The sequence below is a fragment of the Syngnathus typhle genome, linkage group LG19, assembly GCF_033458585.1.
Source record: "Syngnathus typhle isolate RoL2023-S1 ecotype Sweden linkage group LG19, RoL_Styp_1.0, whole genome shotgun sequence".
NCBI classification, from domain to species: Eukaryota; Metazoa; Chordata; class Actinopteri; order Syngnathiformes; family Syngnathidae; genus Syngnathus; species Syngnathus typhle.
In genome coordinates this window covers 7769877-7789888 of record NC_083756.1, presented here as the reverse complement: position 1 = coordinate 7789888, position 20012 = coordinate 7769877, and the positions used below count along the sequence as shown (strand labels likewise).

The window sequence follows — 20012 nt, the reverse complement described above, 5'->3', positions numbered from 1 at the left end:
CTCTTTAATTAAATTTATTTTGCAAAACTGCAAAGTCTCTGACTCTCGTGGCCTTTATAAGAAAAAATAAAATCTGCTTTTCCTAACCAACCAGTGATTACTTTTCCAAAACAGAGATGAATTAGTAACAATGCCAAACATGGTCATAGCATTCTTATCTCCTGCACGGTGGCTAGTGTGTTTGCAGATAAACGATGCTGTTGCATGCTGATTTAATATGAGCAAAAACAAATAAATCAGGATAGGCATCTGATTGGTCAAATGAACAACACACAACTAATTGTGTCATAGTGCTTATTGGAACGGTGGCCATTAGTTGATATACAATATCCGCGCCACATTTTGGATCGTCGACTGTCTGATATAAATCTTTAATAACATAATGCCGCACGTAACAAAATAAGAAAATGTCGGTCCCTTTACAAATCGGACACTTTTATCTCACAAAAAAAAAAAACTGATTCATTTCACCCGCCTTCTTTCAAGCGTGTACAAATGCACAAACACAGAATGGAATAATTCGATTTTCTGGAACAGCACGGCACACATGAAGAGCAGAGGGGACGCTTTTCATAAAATGTCACTGCACTCCTCTGGCTAAGTTGCACTGAATTGCACACAAGACAGAAGTTTCCACCAAGGCACACCGTTAAGACCTTAAATCCAGCCACACAAACACAGCAACACACACGCCTACCTTGAGTGGCAGAATGAGTGAGTCTTGAGTGACAGCTTCATGTTAACCAAGAATTGAGGTGTCTATAAATCCCTGCAGTCTCTGAACTGTAACTTCCAGAGTTTGGACAGAAATTTACTCTTGTGACAACTAAACTTGTCATTTACTGTGGATCTAACACGTTGTCCTTGACCTTGTGGTCTCCTTGATTGTAAATCACACTTTCTGTGTCACTTTAGTAGTGACTCCATTATTGGCAGGAGAAGCAGAAACACATTTTTGTTTTTTTAGTACAGTAGGCTTGTTTAGATTTGATACAGAGTGGGGAATATATTGAAAATTTGCCGTCAGAAGCAGTAGTTAACCCAACCTTCTATTCCACATACCAATAGAAATGTTTTTAAATGTACTTAGACAGCCTACATTTGGGGAATTTATATTATATATTAATTTATTATATATATTATATATAATATATATTATATTTCAGTGAAAGAAACAAGATAGTGATTCTGTTTTTGATCTTTACTTTGTGCCTTTTTTATGTCTTCCCACATTAACTGTTCTATACTTACTTTGCAGGCACCCATACTTATAAAATATATAGAACTAACAGTTGCCTTGTAAAAAAGAAAAAAAAAGAAAGGGAAAAAAATGATATCTAGGCTACAGCTACACCTGTACATATAGTGCTATGTTTTTGACAGCTTGTCGGATTTTATGCTGGCTCTGTCCAAGGCCAGCCTAGATATTGTTTCTGGCATATGCAATTTTTTATGGGACATGCTTAAAGCCCCGTGAACTTTATTGTCAGTAAAAAAAAAAACGTAGAGAATCTCTTGACCTATATAGCAATGTTTGCTTGGCGGTTAAAGTTGTATTCAGGTTGCCAGGTTTTACACAATAGACATGAATGGAATGTTGTTTTCATGTAGTAGACATTTTATTTGATAGAACAAAAATGTGATTATGTCTCCAGTTCACATCATAAAGCTGTACAACTGTCTGCATGTTTGTGTAGAGGACAAAGTGTGGACTGTAGTCATGAACAACCTTCCACCCAAAACAACAGTGACTGGTTCCAGCAGGGAAAGACGCACCATCCTCCAAGTCAACTACAGTGCCTCTATGGATCAGGTATCCCAAACACATATCCTTGCTATGTAGTATCTTTATTCGCTTTCTTCAGAACTTAGTCATTCAAACATATATATATAACCCTACCCCACTATGTTTGGTAATCTGCAAAAATCAGAGACACAATTCTGAAGCCACCAAATTGAACCCTTTGAAATTGGACGATCTCCCAAGAAGTCGAAAAAAAATCATAGATTAGAAAACAAATCAAATGACAACAAATTGGATGGTTGGTTTTGTGCCTAGTGATTTACATATCATATTAGCAAATAGATTTCATTTGTTTTGCCTTCAGATTTCCTGCTTAGATTAATTTCCTCTGCACAGTGATAATTGAGTACTTTTCAAAAGTTGAATTTGCACGCGAGCATGCACGGAAGGATGTCGGATTTTTGTGTACAAATTGTACATCATGCAGTTAATTTTTCATGTGGAAGACAGCTCTTTCGACAAGCTTAATGCCTAGTAATAAAACAAATTGTTCTTCCAATTCCACGTGATTCCTCGAGAGACACACAAATATATGAATCATGTGCTGTAACTATAGTAACAGCATCGCAGCTAACCTGCCATCAAAGGGCCCAATAAACCTCACACTGATTCTATTCATTCTGGAGTCATTGCCAGTGTGCCTTTTTAAAGATGGCTAATTTGGACATGCATTGGCTTGGCTGGAAGTGAGGGAGTACTACGGGGGGCTGGTGTCACATGCAAATATCAAATTTATGGCCAGCCGCAAAGGAAGTGGCAGCTGATCATTGTGCTGACAGCTGGAACTTATACGACCTGTCAGCCGATCCCTCAAACAAAAGGGGAAGTTCCAGGACATGAGGTGTGACCTGATACTTATTTCACATACCCAAGTGTAACGTTTTTGGGTTTTTTTTTGCTTTTTGTGAATTTTAATGGATAGTGTATAATTTAGTAGGATAAAAAAAAGAATTGATCTTATATTTGTCTTCTTGAATTTCTGAATTAAACATGAAAGACTTTTATTAGAGTTGTTGCATCTTTAGTATGTCCTTCCCCTCATGTTTAATGTTTGATTTCAAAACTAGTCATCAATTTGGTTGCTTTAAAAAAAAAAAGCCCCCCGACCCGAAATGTAATGCAATCGTTCCCTACTTTCCACCAGATAAGCACAAAACATCTCTTTAATTATACTCTCCCTTGGTACTCCTATAGTTTCACATTCCAAGCAAACCCAATTAAAATGGCACGATTCTTTTCATTGCACAAACGGTAATAAATTGCTGTAACATGAAATTAACCTGTCTGATAACATGAACACACCACTAGCTCATTTTTAAAATTTTTTTGCAGGTGACAGCCATCACCACCAGCGCAGAACACTGTGAGCAGGAAGTCACATACAGTTGCCGTATGTCCAGACTGCTTAACACTCCAGGTATCGGAACCTTTTTCGTCTTTTGGTGTTTTAATGGAAATTCATGAGAATACAGAAGAAGTTTTGGTAAAGAGTTGCAATACAAGGCGATGAGTTCCTTGGGGTGCATAAAATATCAAAATTAATTAGAACAAATACAAATTGGCTGTCTGGTTGTTAGCAATTGTTTCAAATTAAAAGTTGCCAACCGTGGCTAGATTAACTCTCATTACATTCATTTGCATTTGATTTATTGGGATTTGGTTAGCGTGTCTAATCTTCAGCTTTGAGTCAGTTGGATTTTGATGAGCAAGTCAGTGTGGCTTATAAAAAATAGAATAAGGTTTGACTGTGTGTTTTATAGTTTTAGGCTTTGTATTATTATGTTTGTGCAATGGTGCAGAAGTATGATCTTGTTTGAAAGGCAGCTGCTTTTAATGCATGTTTTGCTTTGTTTTTGGGGAGGGAATTAGACCAACATCTTATTTAGCGTATAACAATCTGTAACAAGCATCTTGTCAGATCCACTTTCCACTCTCACCCAATCGTAAAATACTCACAGGCATCACAACGCAAAGACCCACTATGGGGAATTGCTTCATAAAGACAAAACACTGCAGCAATTAGAGAGCGTGTGCGTGCGCGCACATCTCTATAGTCTTGATAGAGTAGGTAAAAAGAAATATTGATGGGTGTGTTTTATAGTGCACAGTTTCAACTTTACAATTAACCTCCAGTCCCCACAAAGGCATTAAACCTGTCAATGATCAAAAGACACACAATATTAATAGGGTACTCTTTAGTGTCCCAGACACACACGTGCTTGCATTGAGGCGGCCCTTCATTGACGAGTTTATTCCTAATTCACTACCTTGTGAGTCGGGAAAATCCAATTACCAGTCTACAGTGACTGGAAAGTTGCGCCAGGAAAAATCATTTACCCAAAATTTCCCTCTGTAAATTAGCTGTCAGCTTTCATCAGAAGACTGACTCTGCAGCACTTCCATTGTGTACCTCAGACCCGCATAGACACACATACACACTTAGACTTGCTATTCTGGACTCTCATCTTCTACACTGGGGAGTACGGTATTCCGCAGCTAAACCAAGCGTTAAATGGGAATTATGGTCCGCCGCTGGTGACATCTCTCGATTAGGACCTTGCAGAAATACTTCTAATTGTCCTCCCCCTCCTTCTTTTGTTCACATGTTCTATTGCTTTAATTCAAAAGACACACACGTGCACACGCTCATTAGCTTTATTGTGGGTGGGATCATGAAAGCAAAGCCATTGTAATTGTTTTAGCCATATTTGGTTCCTTTCTTATTGTTTAGCATTTCTCTTAATAGTGATTTTAAATACCGTATCTTCCGGACTATAAGGCGCACCTAAAAACCTGAAATTTTCTCAAAAGCTGACCGTGCGCCTTATAGTCCAGTGCGCCTTATATATCGAGCAAATTCTTAAATTTAAACTGGCCCGAAGCATTGTGTGATGAAATCAATCATAAGTGGCCTGCTGAAGACTATGAATCATGAATCAAAAAGACTATGGATCATTATTTTGTGATTATAAAGTGATTTGTTGCGTCTGAAGTTGAAATAAAAAAGATAAAATGGAGAATGATTTGATTTGGATTAAAAATCCGACATGATGCATTAATGGTGCGCCTTATATAAGGACAAAGTTTTAAAATGGGCCATTCATTGAAGGGCGCCTTATAGTCCGGTGCGCCTTATAGTCCGGAAAATACGGTAAATCCTGCTATTTTGCTCCAAGACCTTGACACAACTTTTACATACTGTGACTTACATTTCATTGCAAGGGTACATGGAAATGATAAATATTTTATTTTCAAGGTGAAAAGTAAATATCATCCGTAAGACCGTCAATAAAATGTTATATGTGCACTACAAAGAACTTGTTGCCTCGAGGAAACAATAAGCAGCGGCAGAGCGACGCCAAAATCAATCGGCAAAAAATAGTACAAGACGAGAAAGATTGCGAACCACGGGTTTAGTCGACATTTTGTTTGGGAAAGGAAATGACTGCGTAAGTCAGCAGTTAAAGCGCCTATGACTGGTGAGTGCACTTCCCACATGTTAGGTCTTTATGTCACAAATTGCTTTAACAGCTCGTCTGAACTAAATGTCATCCCAATTGATGTTTAAAGCACAGCAGCGCAAGGTGATGATTCTCAGGCGGAAATCATTTTTCAGCACTTTTCTTCGCACCGGGCGCCAAATCTTATATATTAAAGCATCACTGGTTCTTTTCATGAGTGGATCAAAATGTACCGCACTTTGATCGAACGTTGCTTTAATGCATTGATGGATGGTAAACTCAAGGCCCGGGGGCTAGATTCGGCCCGCCACATCACGTTATGTGGCCCGCGAAAGTATGCCAGCTTCTATGTGGGGTGAGAAGGAACAGTGGCAATAGCTGCGTAAACTATGTACGGCTTGTAACCTGCCAATGGTGCGGCAAACGGTAACTTTGCTCAACTCAGCATTTCCTCCCCTCTGCTCGGCATGTGGCTGTTTATCATAAGAAGACCATCTTTGTTTAAGTAAAGCTGCATTTGTTTTGCGGATAATAGCTGATTATTCTCCGTCAACCAATTGAAGTGTCTTGCCATTGTAAACCCGGGATTAAAAACCCTATTAAGAAAAAAAAAAAAGTGACATAATGCATACAAATGGAGTTGACTGTTGAATAAACATGTGATTTATGTGTTTTTGGTGTGGCGAGCAGAAGGCGATGGGAGTTATCGGAGGTTAATGAGGCTCTTGCGTCTATGCACCTCACCTCTCAGTTCTGCAGCACTGCACTCATCCACTCATTTATTGTCTGCGCTCATTTGTTTCCATGTTCATCATTAACTTTTTAAGATATGTGTACAGCCAGAATCCCCAAGTTTCAATCTGGAACTTCGGGAGAGGGTCCAAAATGATTTTCATTTTCACCCCACACAATCCGAAATAATCATAAGAAACAATTCTTAAAACCACACACACATTGCCAGCACTTAGAGGTTTATAGGCCTATTCATAAAGTAATTAAAATGAAATTACAGACCTCTAAATAATTTATTCCACATTAACCCATACTAATAGAAGGATCCATAAAATGTTTCACTTCATGCAATATTCATCACAGTAAATATGCTTGCTGATTGCCATAAAAATGTGTTCATTTCCCTTTCATTTAAAGAGTCACATGATTGTTTATGTACTTAATCGGCCGTTGTTCCACCCCTTCATTACATTTGATGAAATTCAACCTGTTCCTTGGACTATTGTGTGAACAGAATATAAACTGGCACTTGTTGACTCGTGTGTTTGCAGTCAGTCTTCTCGACACGGCAAAGAGCGTGGCATTGGCTCTTAACTGTTTGGATTAGAATCATTAAGTTTAACTATCCCTTTATATTTGCCGTGCTATTTCTACGTTGGCCTTTTGGGGATATAGTACATTGTTGCGCAGCTTTCATTACCCGACTAATGTTCTGGCTGCGGTGTCATTAATTTGTAAGGCTACTTCAAGCATGAAGAAAAGTAGGGGCAGAGAGGGGAATAAGTGTTAATAGCGAATATTGAAATACAAAAGGAAGTCAAATTATTACCTCTGGCATATTTCCCGGCATCCCCGCAGTGTCCCCCTTACTCCATTTACCCAAGAGGCTGATTAACATGACTCGGGCAATGCGACCAATTGGGTTGTAGAGCCTGGCAAATGAACAGATGGAATTGGATTGCAACCTTTCTGCAGTCTTGTGGAAACTGTCTGAAGGTGAATTTGTTACAAAGCCGAGAAAGACTGGGATTCGTCACACAATGGCACCCAAAAGATTGGCACCCCGTGATTCTCCTGTGATGCGTCATTGCTCGGGATAATGCTGTCATATGTTGTGTTGACGGACTTGTGCGTCTTACTCTGCCTTGTTGTCGTCAGTTTACCTGAGTGTAGCGATTAGTGCTTATAGTCGCACAGGCTCGGTGTCGGGAAAGACTGTGTTACATTTTACACAACATTAAGCTCGCGCCATGAAGAGTTTGCAAGGGCAGCATCTTGCTCATCTCCCCCCCCCCCCCCCTCGCAGTTTTTATCACCCTTCTGGGATTTATCCATCCCTTTTTTTTCCGAGTAGTTATCTTCCAAGATTCTTTTTCTGTATCACAGCAAGAACTCTATGGGTTTACAACGCAATCTGATATAAGGCGGCTCGTGGTCGTTGTGGGTCGAAAATCAAAGCAAAGCCATCATTTTTTTCTCTTTCGCTTTTTAGTTGTTATTTCTCAAGCTTTCAGAGATGGCTGGTGATTTGTCTGTGCAGAAGACCTATTGCTGGATAATGTTATCTGATCCAATAGGTCTCCTTTTAGCTCAAGCCAAAGACATTTTGGCTACAACTTGTAATTTTTCAAACCTTCAGCAGTTGTCAATGCAAGGACTTTGTTCAGTTTAAATGATCTCGAACACATTGTGGGTATTATTGTCTTGAGCTAAAGTACTCTAAGCACGTTTTTCCAGGTAATTCTCCAAAGTTAATATTTTATGTTGATGCAAGAACCCTGTTGATTAAAAAAAGACGTAAGATCAGATCAGTGGGTTCAAAGTTTTAGTTTCTCCTGAACTGTGGTGTCAATTTGCCCTCTTTGTTCTGCGACTGATGACATCTTTTCCCAAAATGGCACTTGTCATAAATGGATGAATTATTCCTTTTAATTCTTTTACCACAAATGCATTATTATTCAGATTATTCTGTTTGGATTTGTAGAGGCACGCAGGGCATATTACTGCAAAGAAAGTTTTTGACTTGATTAAACTTGATTCTCATAAATTGTTAACATTGTTGAAACTACTTTTAGGTCACTTTCTGCTGTCTACTTCCAAAGCATAAGAGGAGTCAATAGAAAAGTCCGATGTAATCCCTGAACAAATCGTACGCACATTATTGCAAACAATGTAATGATTTTGGAAGCCATTATATGCATTTCAATACAGCATCTGGTCATGCCTTCAAGTAGAATGCGGTTAAAATGGATTATATGTATTTGTCATTTAATATAACACTGTAAAAAGTTCTGCATTGCTGTCGATACCATCCAAACACACAGTTCCATTCAATTGCAGGTAATTTCACACAAATCAAACATTACGGAACTTTTTTTTTTGTGCCTGTGGCTTCTTATTTTTATTTCTTTCGATCCATCCGTATCTTCTGATTTTCTTTTGCACCACATGTAGTCTGTGGGAGAGCCTAAGGATCAGCCTAAGGGGCTACATCAACAGTACAAAGAAGCACACAGACATGAATGCACTGAGATTGTCTGTTCAATTTCACTGACATTAACCAATGTCAATTATTCTAATAACTTTATTATTGCTGTGGTGTGTGCAGGCTCCTTATATTACAGCATGGAGATCATTGTCTCACAGCAGCATTAAGCTTAAAGCCCCATTAGAAAAATCTCAGCGTGGTTATAGCTCATGTGGGTAAGATTTCAGATTGCTTGCTGAGTGATAAAATGATCTGCTCCGGGTCTCTGTTGGGAAATTCTCATTTTAGCGGCTGCAGAGATTCAGTTGGACAACTACAAATCTTTTTTTTTTTTCTTTTCTCAAATATGTCATACAGCCGTTTGCCTCCAGTATTTTTATTAATTCCATTTATAGTCAAAGAGAAGAGATGTTTTCTTTTAGCTGGAAAATTGTATTTCTTTTTACTATGCAACTATGCAAAAGCGGAATTGTATTCATTTGTTTCCCAGAAATCGTACGTAAAGCAAGAGGAGAAAAACCATGTAACCTCATTATTTTTGAGGCTACAGCTCATTTTACGCACTCAAGCGGTGTCTATTGCATTGCCTTCAGCATTTTAATGCCATCTTTGCTTTCAAAAACAAAGGCTCAAGCTCACTTTTTTTTCTTTTTTAATTTGATTTTGTCTATTTACATCATCCCGAATCCAGAATCCAAAAATACACACGCTGTTGTCATTCAGACTGCAGAGCGAGTAAAAGGGCAGAAGAACAAATAGTCAGAATAGTGCAGAGAGCATGCTGATGAGAAGACGTAATAGAGAAAAAGTGCCACATAAGACTTTTGATTGATGTCGAGTGACAAAAAACAAATGGAAGAGTCAAAAGAGTGAGAGTAGGGAGGTGGAAGCAGATTAGTTTGTTTTCTGCAACTCGCCCTTGACACTGAGTGATATGCTGCTCGCAATATGCGAGAAAACCTTGACACAAACCCCAAATGAATACAAATTGCCCTCAATGAGATTGACTGAGCTTTAGTCACTTTCACTTGCACGCACAGCAACACACAAACGTTCATTAAACAAAAAGCCATATGGCTGCTTGAAAGACAAAAGAAGGAAAACTATTGAGAAGTATTTAAAATGTTGTCTAACTTGTAAACTGTTGAGCGCTTCTTCTCAATTAGGACATGTTGGGGCAATGCCTCGCTTAGTGCATGAGCGCAAACTGGTCATCAAAGTGTAGTTTCCTTGATGGATCACTCACGCAAAAGTCATTCATTTACATCCAGGGTAATGGAAAGCCTTTTTACCTGTCTCCTTCTTTTTATTTGTCATAAAACATCTTTATTGTCTTCAACGTGCACACGGGCCAGAGTCTGCAATGCGTTTGTCGCAATGACCGGAGGCAGTGTGAGCGCAGCTCTCGGATTACGGCGACACATTAGACCAGGGATTAGAGCAACTGGAAAAGCACCAAGAGAAAACCAGCCCAACTATCATTCTGTGGCACTAACAGAAATGGCCAACACATGGAGGGAGGTTGATTATCCACATTGCCCTTGAGGAAGGTTTAACAAAACACAAGGAATTTTCCATGGGGGGGCAGCAGTTAATAAATCAGGATATGTAACGAGGATTTAGTAGGATTCCACATGAAAATCATCAAATCGCCTTATTAGCAAAACCAGGATATGCTTTCCTTCTAACAACTTCTTCGGCGGTACTGATTAATGCAAAGGGCGATTAGTTTGTTTATCATCCTCATCAGAGGATCATCGTGGCTTGACTTTGCGAACAAACATCACGAGCGCAGACTTGTTCGTGACTGACTATACTAATGGGAGATCTTTGCGCAGTGTCGGCAGATGGAGATGTGGGTTTGAAGTCTTCAAAGCAGATTGGTGAGTTTCTACGATTGTCTTCAAATTGTGAAACGGCGGTTTCGCCTTTTGGTTTCAGAAGAACTTATATATGGCTCACAGTGGTCTTTTTCGATGGAGTGGTCTTCTGGCATACTGTATCATGTGAAGAGGACCAAGTCTGGCTGCTTCCTCACCGCACAGCTTCTTTATGCCAGATTATTCCGTCTGTGCTGTGTGAACAAGAGCTTCCTCTGGTTCTTACTGCTTGCAGCTGTCAAAGTATGCGCAACCGGAACATTGGATAGCTGGATCGGATGTTGCAGATACTGAAGAACTTCCCGAGCTAGTCTTTTCAACCTTTCTCTGTCACAGTGGTCGGTGGAGAGTTTGCCGCATCTGATGACTCTTGGCTGTCGGTATTCCTCCATTGTGGAGATCTGCCTAGGTTCTTTAGCAGTCAGTGTTGAAGGCTTTAGATGGATGAATGTTGCCGTCTGACCCCTGTCTGCCCTCGCCACTTTTCTTTGAGTTGTTGAAGGGCAAACACATTGTTTGTTGCACCTCTGTCGGCTCGTAAAGCGCGCTGACTTTGTGGAGGTGTTATTTGGTGATGGATGGAATCAACCTGTATAACAGACACAAGCGAGAAAGGTAAACCCCCTGTTGTTGGAGCAGCCACATTTTCTTGTACTGGGTGACTTTCTTATGTAAGACTTCAGATAGCTTCCTCTGCTCCCAGCATCAGACAAGGAGCTGGTGGAGATTTCTGTGTCGTGTCAGCCCTCCATGCTCCCACAGCTCAACTTTTCAGCACGTGACAGTCTCCTCGAGGGTTGGGAGTGCTTCTAGTTCTACTTTTTATTGGGAGCTGCAAAATCCAGGGAATCGCTGAGTCATGGACAAAACAGTTTGCACTAAAGTGGTTTAATTTTCTATATATGATTCTCCAGAAGAATTCTATCATAGAGGAGAATGTACTGAAGATATTAAAATGGAAATCGGAATGGGAGAACGCAGCTCCTCAGATCTTACATTGTATCGATATTTTATATAAGTGTCTTCTCTTCAGGTTAGGGTATATTCCAAAATAGGGTTCATCACTATATACTATCCATATATTTGTAAGGGGCTCTATTTTACGGAAGATGGAGTCTGTGCAGTACTAATTACTGTCAAAGTCAGACTCCCTGTTGTGTCAGCGTTTGCAAAATAAATAGTACCCGACGGCAAAAAGACCTGAGCGATTACATCACTGCAGGTGGACATTAGCAGGAGGCTTTTGTTTGACTACAAAATTCACATCCAGGTATGCTTGGAGCCTCCTGCATTAATATTAATTGTGTTTTCCTACTTTTTAAAATGCTGCGGGCTTATTCCGTAATGGGCAATTTTCATTTTCATTAATAAGATAACAATACAAATCTCACAGTAGATCCTTTAAAAAAAAAAAAGTTGTATATTTATGATTTCAGGCAACAGCAACCAGGCTCACTTTTTACCAACACGGGAGATATTTCTATACTAATTTATGCCATTGCTTAAAACAATGGGAGTTTTTTCTCATTTGTTATATATATATATATATATATTTTTTTTTTAAATAATAATTAACCATGCTTTGTTTTGCATCATCTACACACTTTAAGAAAGTTGTGATATGTTTAAAAAAAAAATGTATGCCAATAAATTACTCCAATTATTTCGGCATTTTGGGTGTATTGACCCCTTAGGAGAAAAAAAAAAGTGCAAATAAATGATGGGAATAAATTATCTGTGCTCTGCCTTGTGTTACTATCTCCGAGGGTTTTGGATTGTGATCAAACTGTCTATTCCGACAGTTATATTACACGACAAAAACAAAACCAGGGCATTAACTTTGTAATTCTGCAGCTTTATATAGAACAAACATGAAGTGACGTGTGGCATACAGGCCAGGCCGCGAGTGCTGGAACTCAAACGGAGCAGGAATCTCAAGTTTGCGCCACCGGCTATGTTGACTAAATAGTTGTGTGCCAACAGGCTCATGCAGCGAAGAGATAAAAGAGAGGAGGAGATGCTGTGATGCTCATTAACCCGCTAGAGGGGGAACAGCTGGATCACCACAACCATCTGCAACGTGTTTCCTCTCTAAACAACACTCTTTAGCCTCATCTCTCACATCTAGACAAAAAACACCTGACACACATAGCCCCAATCTATCTGTTCTTCTTTTCTCTGTCTCGCTCTGCCTTGCCTGTATGTATCATCATGAAACACACACACACACACACTCGGTGAACCTTCTCACCCCCTCAAGTCCTTAATTTTCCAGCTGTGTAGGCTAGCAGCACTGGGCACTTTGTCGCTCTGACAAGGGTCACCAACCCAGCGATGGAGAGCTCTCAGTCTCCTTCCTGACTGCCAGGATGACTGGAGCAGGAGGCGAGGGGATGCGAGGGCAGCCAAAGAGGGGTGGGAGGAAAGGATGGAGTGGGGTCAGCTGGACAGCTTCACATGATGGCGGTGTAGGATTAAAGCAAGGCATTATGGGATTGAAGGGGGTCGAGTGAGTCACAGTGTGATTGATCACGATGGTTGTGGGTGAAAAAGGAGTTTAGAGGGGGCAGGTGGGGCTTGTCCTGAATGGCTTTTCGTCTCACGGACTGACAGAGGAAATTCAGAGTCGGTTCTCAAGATCTTGAACTAGATTTAAACTGTGTTGGGAATTAAAATGAATAATAGGCTGCTCTGAATTGCGATGTATTGCTCTCGGAAAGTGTTTTGCATGCCATTTTCACATTTACACACGACTGCACGTACACTACCGTTCAAAAGTTTGGGGTCACAAAATTGATTGGGTGACCCCAAACTTTTGAACGGTAGTGTAAATATTATTATAATAAAATATTATGAATTAAATATTATAAATTATATCTTATTTGTATAAGATTATATATAATCTCTGAATATAAGTATACATATATATTATAAGATTTTTTACACAGAAGATTATATATATATAATATATAAATAATTATCTAAATAAATATATACACTACCGTTTAAAAATTTGGGGTCACCCAAACAATTTTGTGACCCCAAACTTTTGAACGGTAGTGTACAGGTGAATGATTATTAGATTTGTGATGTTGGACTATGTTTTTGCTATATGTGTTTATTTTTTTAATTTCCCATCCATGTTATTAAAATACATAATTAGAACAGAGCTGATTAAGATGCCGTAAAGTTCTGCACCATTCCAAATTACAACCACATTGATGAACAGATTGTATAATTAATTCAGGTAGTATTTTTTGTAAAGGCAGACTTTTGACAAGAGCTGTGTTGGATCTCGTTCTTTTTTGAGGCAGTTGCCTAATCTGGTCTGCACACATTCATTATTGTAATTGTTTTTAGTATGTCATAACTTGCATTAATGTTTTCCATTTAAATCCATTTGAGGGTTTTGACTTCTTGCTGAGCGAGGATGTTTGTTTGGCTCGGGATGTTTTTTCGGCTTTGTGAAGTGGGAAATAGCAAAGCCGCAGTCACCACAGTCGGATAGACACTCAACATTCTGTTACAGTGCGAAGCCCTGCCTGAAACGTCACGTTTATTTTATGCTTGCTCGGTTGTCAACGGCAATGCAAAACTACAAAAGGCGAAGGCACATAACGACTGTGCTGGTAAAACTTTTGACGCCATAGCCGTGTGTGTGCATGCACAAACGTGTTTATCAAGACTTGTGTATATATTCTGGGAGCGGTGAAGCTTTTTTTCCAAAAATGATGAAGGAGAAAATGTAAGAGGAAAACTTAAACGGCACTTTGGCAAAACTATGACTTTTTATATCTGTGGCATCTCCCACTGTGCGTCTCTGTCGGGGGTTATTGCCAAACTTGCTTTTTTCAGAAGGTCACCGACTGCTTCTGCAGGTGTTCCCATGGCTGCATTTTCCAAGGGACATTGAAAATTATCATAATTCATTTTCAGGGTGCATGACAAGACTCGTACTTTGCGGCAAGCTGAGATTCGATTCACCGCGCGATATGGAGACACCTTGCTGTGTGAGTAAATTCAGATTTTAGCTACAATGGTCCAAAAAAAAAAAAAAAAAAACTTCATGTGACCTTCTGAGGAGCTGAGGTTTGAAAAGGAGGCCCTTTTCCACTGCAGTTTACGACTTACTCCACAGCTTTCAAAGCACTTTATTATTTGCTCGTTCATATCTGCAGCCATACAAAGGCACCGTAAATATGAGCACCACATCTTATAGTGCACTTAAGCTATCAGTGGTGTAATAGCAGGTGCAGCTACAAGAATATACTACACTCCAGAAATTGTCTATGGATTGTGCCTTTGACTTTTCCCTGGATGTTGTTCCATTAATCTCTCCAATATGTTTAACGAATGGCCACTGTCAAAATAAGCACTAAAGTATTTATTTTATGTATTGGATTTTCATGCGTCTACTTAAAAGCCACATTGTTTTCCCGCTGGAAGGAGAAACACATTCATTAGGTGCAGGATTCTGTTATGTCAGCAAAATCCAATGAGAGCCAATGCAAGATTTGCACAGCAAAAAAAAAAAAGCCTTAACAAGCATGATAATGGTTCGGTTGACTTTGATATTAAAATGTGTTTATTGTTGTGGTTGCCGTGCCCTCTGTGATAAGCTAGAGCGAGTGGAGTGTGGTTGAGTTTATATTTGCGGTGTATTTTGTCATCAGATGAAAAGCGACTTCTCTACACCTCCTAGCTTGCCGCAGGGCATCCTGCAGTGTGGAAATCTGCGTATCATCTGTCGCTGACTTTTCAGCCCGCCATACTTAGGAGAAGCCGACCGCTTCCTCTTTCCATGCCGCCCCGCAAATGTTTTTCTAGTACAAAAAGATAACAGGATCACAAAACACCGACAGTGGAATTTGATTTTTTCTTCTTCAAGGTCAATACGTGTTTTAGGTTCCACTTGCTTGATTCTTTTTTTCATATGAGAATTCAAAGCTCTTCTTTTTTTACCCCCCATCTGTTTTACATGCTATTTTGTTTTATGAATTGCCAGAAGCCTCCAGGCTCAGAAATAAGTGCTTTGGACACCCAAACTCAACATTTCAGACCACAATGATTTCCAATTCACAGAATTTGTGTCGTATGCAAACTGTTGTTTGACAACAGTAGGTTTGACTGTTTTCCCCAAATATCGGAAACCCCAACCTGTTCTACTTTGCTTGATGCCAACATCCAAGTTGTTCCAATTGCTGTCACCAGTGGTATCCATGGCGACGTCACACGAAAAAAATTTTTTCAAAAACTTGAATCCATTTGATGGAAATATCAAGTGTTGCTATGGTACACTTGCTTTTCATTTCTCTTTCAGTGAGGAAAAATACTTTTGCAAATGCATCGACTTGAAATGATTGTTTTCCTCCCTCTCTCTTTTCTTTGTAAGCTATGGTGGTGAGAGCAGGGATTTAGTATGTCGACTTTCCAGGAGAATGGTAGAGGAGACAATCATGCCCACCTTGTCACCTCCGAGCCACCCTGCTTCATCTCAATAAGCCGCCCCTGTCTTCCTTCAGCTCCCGTGTCATGTATTTGGAAAGATATGTGTGACGTGCATGAGTGCCTGAAATGAAACAAATATTTTTTTTTCCTACGCTGCAGAGGGAATATGAGAAGTAGTCCATCCATCAATTTTCTGTACTGCTTATCCTCACTAGGGTGAGCTGGAGCCTATCACAGCTGACGTTGAGCTAGAGGCGGGCGGGGTACACCCTGAGCTGGTGGCCAGACAATCACAGTTTTATTTTTTTTATTGTCCAGGGGCTAATGATTTGTATCCAGACTAAACAGAAACTTTCCTAATATAAGTTTTACTCACCTCTGAGGACCCGCTTAAGCGTTCTTTATTGTTGATTTATAGGCAATCAAAGCAGCTAATTATTTTTAATGAAGTCAATTTGTGTCTTCCGTCATCCCTGAGGTTGACAGATGCTGTCTTCACCACTAGTAGTGTTTTACTCTGTCACTGTCGACTAAACGGCCCTGCGTGCATGGCGCTATAGTCATGAGCTTGCACTCATCAATGCATCTTTGCAGTCACGCATGTATGCATGAATGAACAGATGTCAAGCGACATCAAGGTGCATCTTCTGCGGCGAGAGGAGAAAGATCACGTGTGCACTGCTGTTAGCTTTTCATTCATCAACTATAATCTTCCTGGGGATTACATACCCATCTGGGAATGGGTGAGCTTCAGGATAACCTGGAATCTTATCCCGCAAATGATACCAGCGCTTTCCCCAGGCGTTAAGTGAAAATTGTGTTTTTAGTTTGTGGCAAGTGCTTTGATGCATTGCTGTAATTCAGCCAGTCACTGTACCTCCACTGATAATAGCATATGACAGTGATAAGATCTTTCATTACATCCAGGCACACAGCGCATTATACAAACCCATGATAGTTTGTGTACTGTAGAAATCGAAGTAGTACCTCGGGTTACAAATTAAGTTCGTTCCATGATCTCCTTTCCATAGCGGATCTTTTACGAACCAAGGTCGTTTTTCCCATTGAAGTGAATGGAAATGAAATGAATCCATTTCATCAACAATTCAACTGTATTACTTCCCAAACATAACTAATATTCATGCTTGATCATGCACACAGATGTTATTGTGAGAAAAACTTTTTGATAGTTTATTTTTTTCTCAACGCACTTTGAAATATGCAGAAGCTGTAACACGCGAAAATGTGCAAAAAATGAAGGATGCTGAATCATTTTATGGGCACTATGTTTTATAGGCACTATATTTATTTACAATGTTTTTCTTGCACAGTAAACAGGAAATGTTTCAGCTTCCACTCGGAATGTGTTGGTGTAATCTATAATGCAGTATTAACCACAGCTACGCTATATACAGTATTCATTTATTTCTGTGCCAATTGTCCAGAGCATGGAGCACATAAACAGTCAACTTCTGAGAGCATTGCAATTTCTAGTCTTTGTAGTAAACCCCTGCTAAAAAAAGTTGCTTGTGCTTGTAAACCAAGAAACTGTTGATAAGCAGCATAAACTACTCGGATTAAAACTTACTTCATTAAAAATTTTCTTTTCTGTTCTTCATAATTGCTTTGTTGGGTTCTCACCTATTGGCAGGTGGAGCTTGTTCCCTGCGTGTTTGTTCATCTAAAATGAGGAAGGCTTTGACAGTGTAGCTTTACTCTGTCAGTCACGCAAGTGCGAGATTGACAGTTGTTGACGAGGCTCTTGTCCCGAGAGTTTAAAGTGTGTGACCTTAGTAACAGACTTCTCCACCCCTCCGGCTGTTCTAATGAATGATGTATTTAAACTCTCTTGAGTGTAAAGTTGAGGTGTGAGGTGTGGATATTTGATTTAACTTTTCTTCCATCGAGTCCAGCCATGCCTCGTATGGCCATGCCTGAGCCTTCATGTGCACATATGCATTTAAATGTGCACTTGCATGTGTGTTAGTCATCCCTCAGGAAAGGTCAGGGACATTAACAAGATCAAGTAAAGCAGTCTTGTTCATTTTATTAACTGCCTTCCTGATTACGTATTGCCCTGGAGTATTGTACCTCCATTAGCCAGGTCAAAGCATGATTACAGCAGCATACATAGGAATTTTGTTTTGCTCCGTAGAAAACATGGAACTCCCTCTCCCCTCCTCTAAAGGTACAAGTCCCTAGTGAACGCGGTCATCACAATATATTATTAAAACTGGTCAATTCCGGCTCAACTTGCCCCATTAAAAATGAATAATTCCCTAACTCACTGTAGCCTTTGTTGACTAAACTGTCCAATATGATATCAGTGGTGTCAAAGTGTCACACGGTCCCAACCACTGGGAGTTGCCTGATTTCAACTTCAAATGGACATGCATGTGATGTTCTTTTCCTTTTTTTTAATATTCAATTAACGGCAACGCTCCTCCTGCTCACAGTGAGCCTGCATAACTTTCCGACGGTGCCATCAAATAAATAATGGAACGGCTGTGTCTAGAATTGATTGAAGTGTATTCAGCACTTGCTCGCCAAGATGCAGACTCAATCAGAGCAGCACTCGTTAATCGGCGGAGGTGCAGATAAACACTGTACCTGGCACCCTCCGGTGATTTAACCAACTAATAGCTTCGCTCATTTTTAGTGCTGATTTTCTCGCAGATAAAGGCTGTTTCCGCGCTTGCATATGTTAATTCTCTGCATTGGTGCGCTCTCGTAGAATAAATAATTAGCGAGGCAGACTCATACATTTGAGTTTGTATTAACCACTTGAGTCATAAATATCCTGTCTAGGGCAGTCCAGTTAATCCCCTTTAGTCAATACAGTATATCATATTTATAGTCAGTCAAGAATATCTTTCTCTCTGCTGTAATAAATAAACGGTTTCTCGAATGAATATGAAATACAGTATATAGTTGTATACCTGACATCTTAACATATGTTTGAGTTGTTTTCATTTTCCACGAAACACAAATATTGATAATATAAAAATGCGGCCCGTTTCTTGATATAATAAAGGCCAAATAGCTATAAATCTAATATACACAAATTGGAAAGAATTCATTTCGAAGACTATAAATAAATATAACTCGCAGGTAACTACTCGTCCTACTAAAAGAAAGTATCTTAAAACAAGTTTTATAACTGATAGAATTCTGTCCACCAACTCACTCTATTGCATTCTGTTTGGGTTCTCACATAAACTCCATCTGAACTCTGAATTGGCACATCCAATGAGAGATGCTCTTTAGATCTCACAGATGAAACCTTCAAGCTGTCAGACCAAAACAATATTACAGAAATTGTAATGCCTTCAGCCGAACAGGCAACTAAACCATAAGGAAAGTTAAGTTTCCTCATTATGGCAAAAATAATGACATGATCTTATAAAAAAAAAAGCTAGCACGAGGCAGGTTCAGCCTCACCTGTCAGCCACGTTGCCAATACTAATATGGTCATCATGTTCTTTCAAGCATGGCTAGTTGGGAAGGATAAACTGCTGAGCCAATTAACTTTTAATCTGTCATTCATGGACTTTGCTCAAATTTAAAAATCCTGCATTGTCTTTTTGATTAGCAACATGAAAGCAGTCTTAAAACCCCTTCAATTTGAAAGAATATCAAATTGCATCGCGTCAACTGCTACAGTGGCTGTTTATTTGTCTCAAGCACTCTCTTTTCACACAAATAATTGTTTTCCAAACCAGCCAGCTAGTCAGAAGCTGTAATGTAAATCCATACATGTAGTTGGTCAACAAAAAAAAAAAAAATGAAACATGGTAGCCATCTGTAATACAATCCATGACAAAATGTCCATGTCATCTATCATACACATCAGCTAATCACTTATTGCTAAATGTATTGGTTGTTGCCGCCAATGTATAAGTGCAGGCCACTTTAGGCGGTGGTTGTATTAACACACCATACTTGTGCAAACGGATGAGGCATGTGCAGTAATAACCAAGCCTGGTGTTTGATTTAAAACCATGCACTGCGCTGCTCTAATGGATATTCATACTCCGTGACATTGTCCGATAATAATGTGCGGGTGGCATTAACGTGAGCATTATATTGCTTTGCCCTGAATGTTCTGCCCATAGCAGTAGAATATGTAACGTAAAGCACCTGTTTTGAAGATAATTAATAGGTTGCCAGCCAATTGCAGACATTCAAAATAAATATAT

The 20012-nt window shown here is 39.5% G+C and overlaps 1 protein-coding gene across 1 annotated transcript in view; it reads left to right on the top strand.

The window, feature by feature from the left end:
* The window catches only part of cntnap2a (contactin associated protein 2a), a 133999-nt gene that overhangs the window by 82687 nt on the left and 31300 nt on the right, over positions 1 to 20012 (top strand). Inside the window, exons 14-15 of the mRNA XM_061265900.1 lie at positions 1698 to 1813; positions 3137 to 3221. Coding sequence (XP_061121884.1) covers positions 1698 to 1813; positions 3137 to 3221 — 201 coding nt within the window. The remainder of the gene's footprint in view (positions 1 to 1697; positions 1814 to 3136; positions 3222 to 20012) is intronic.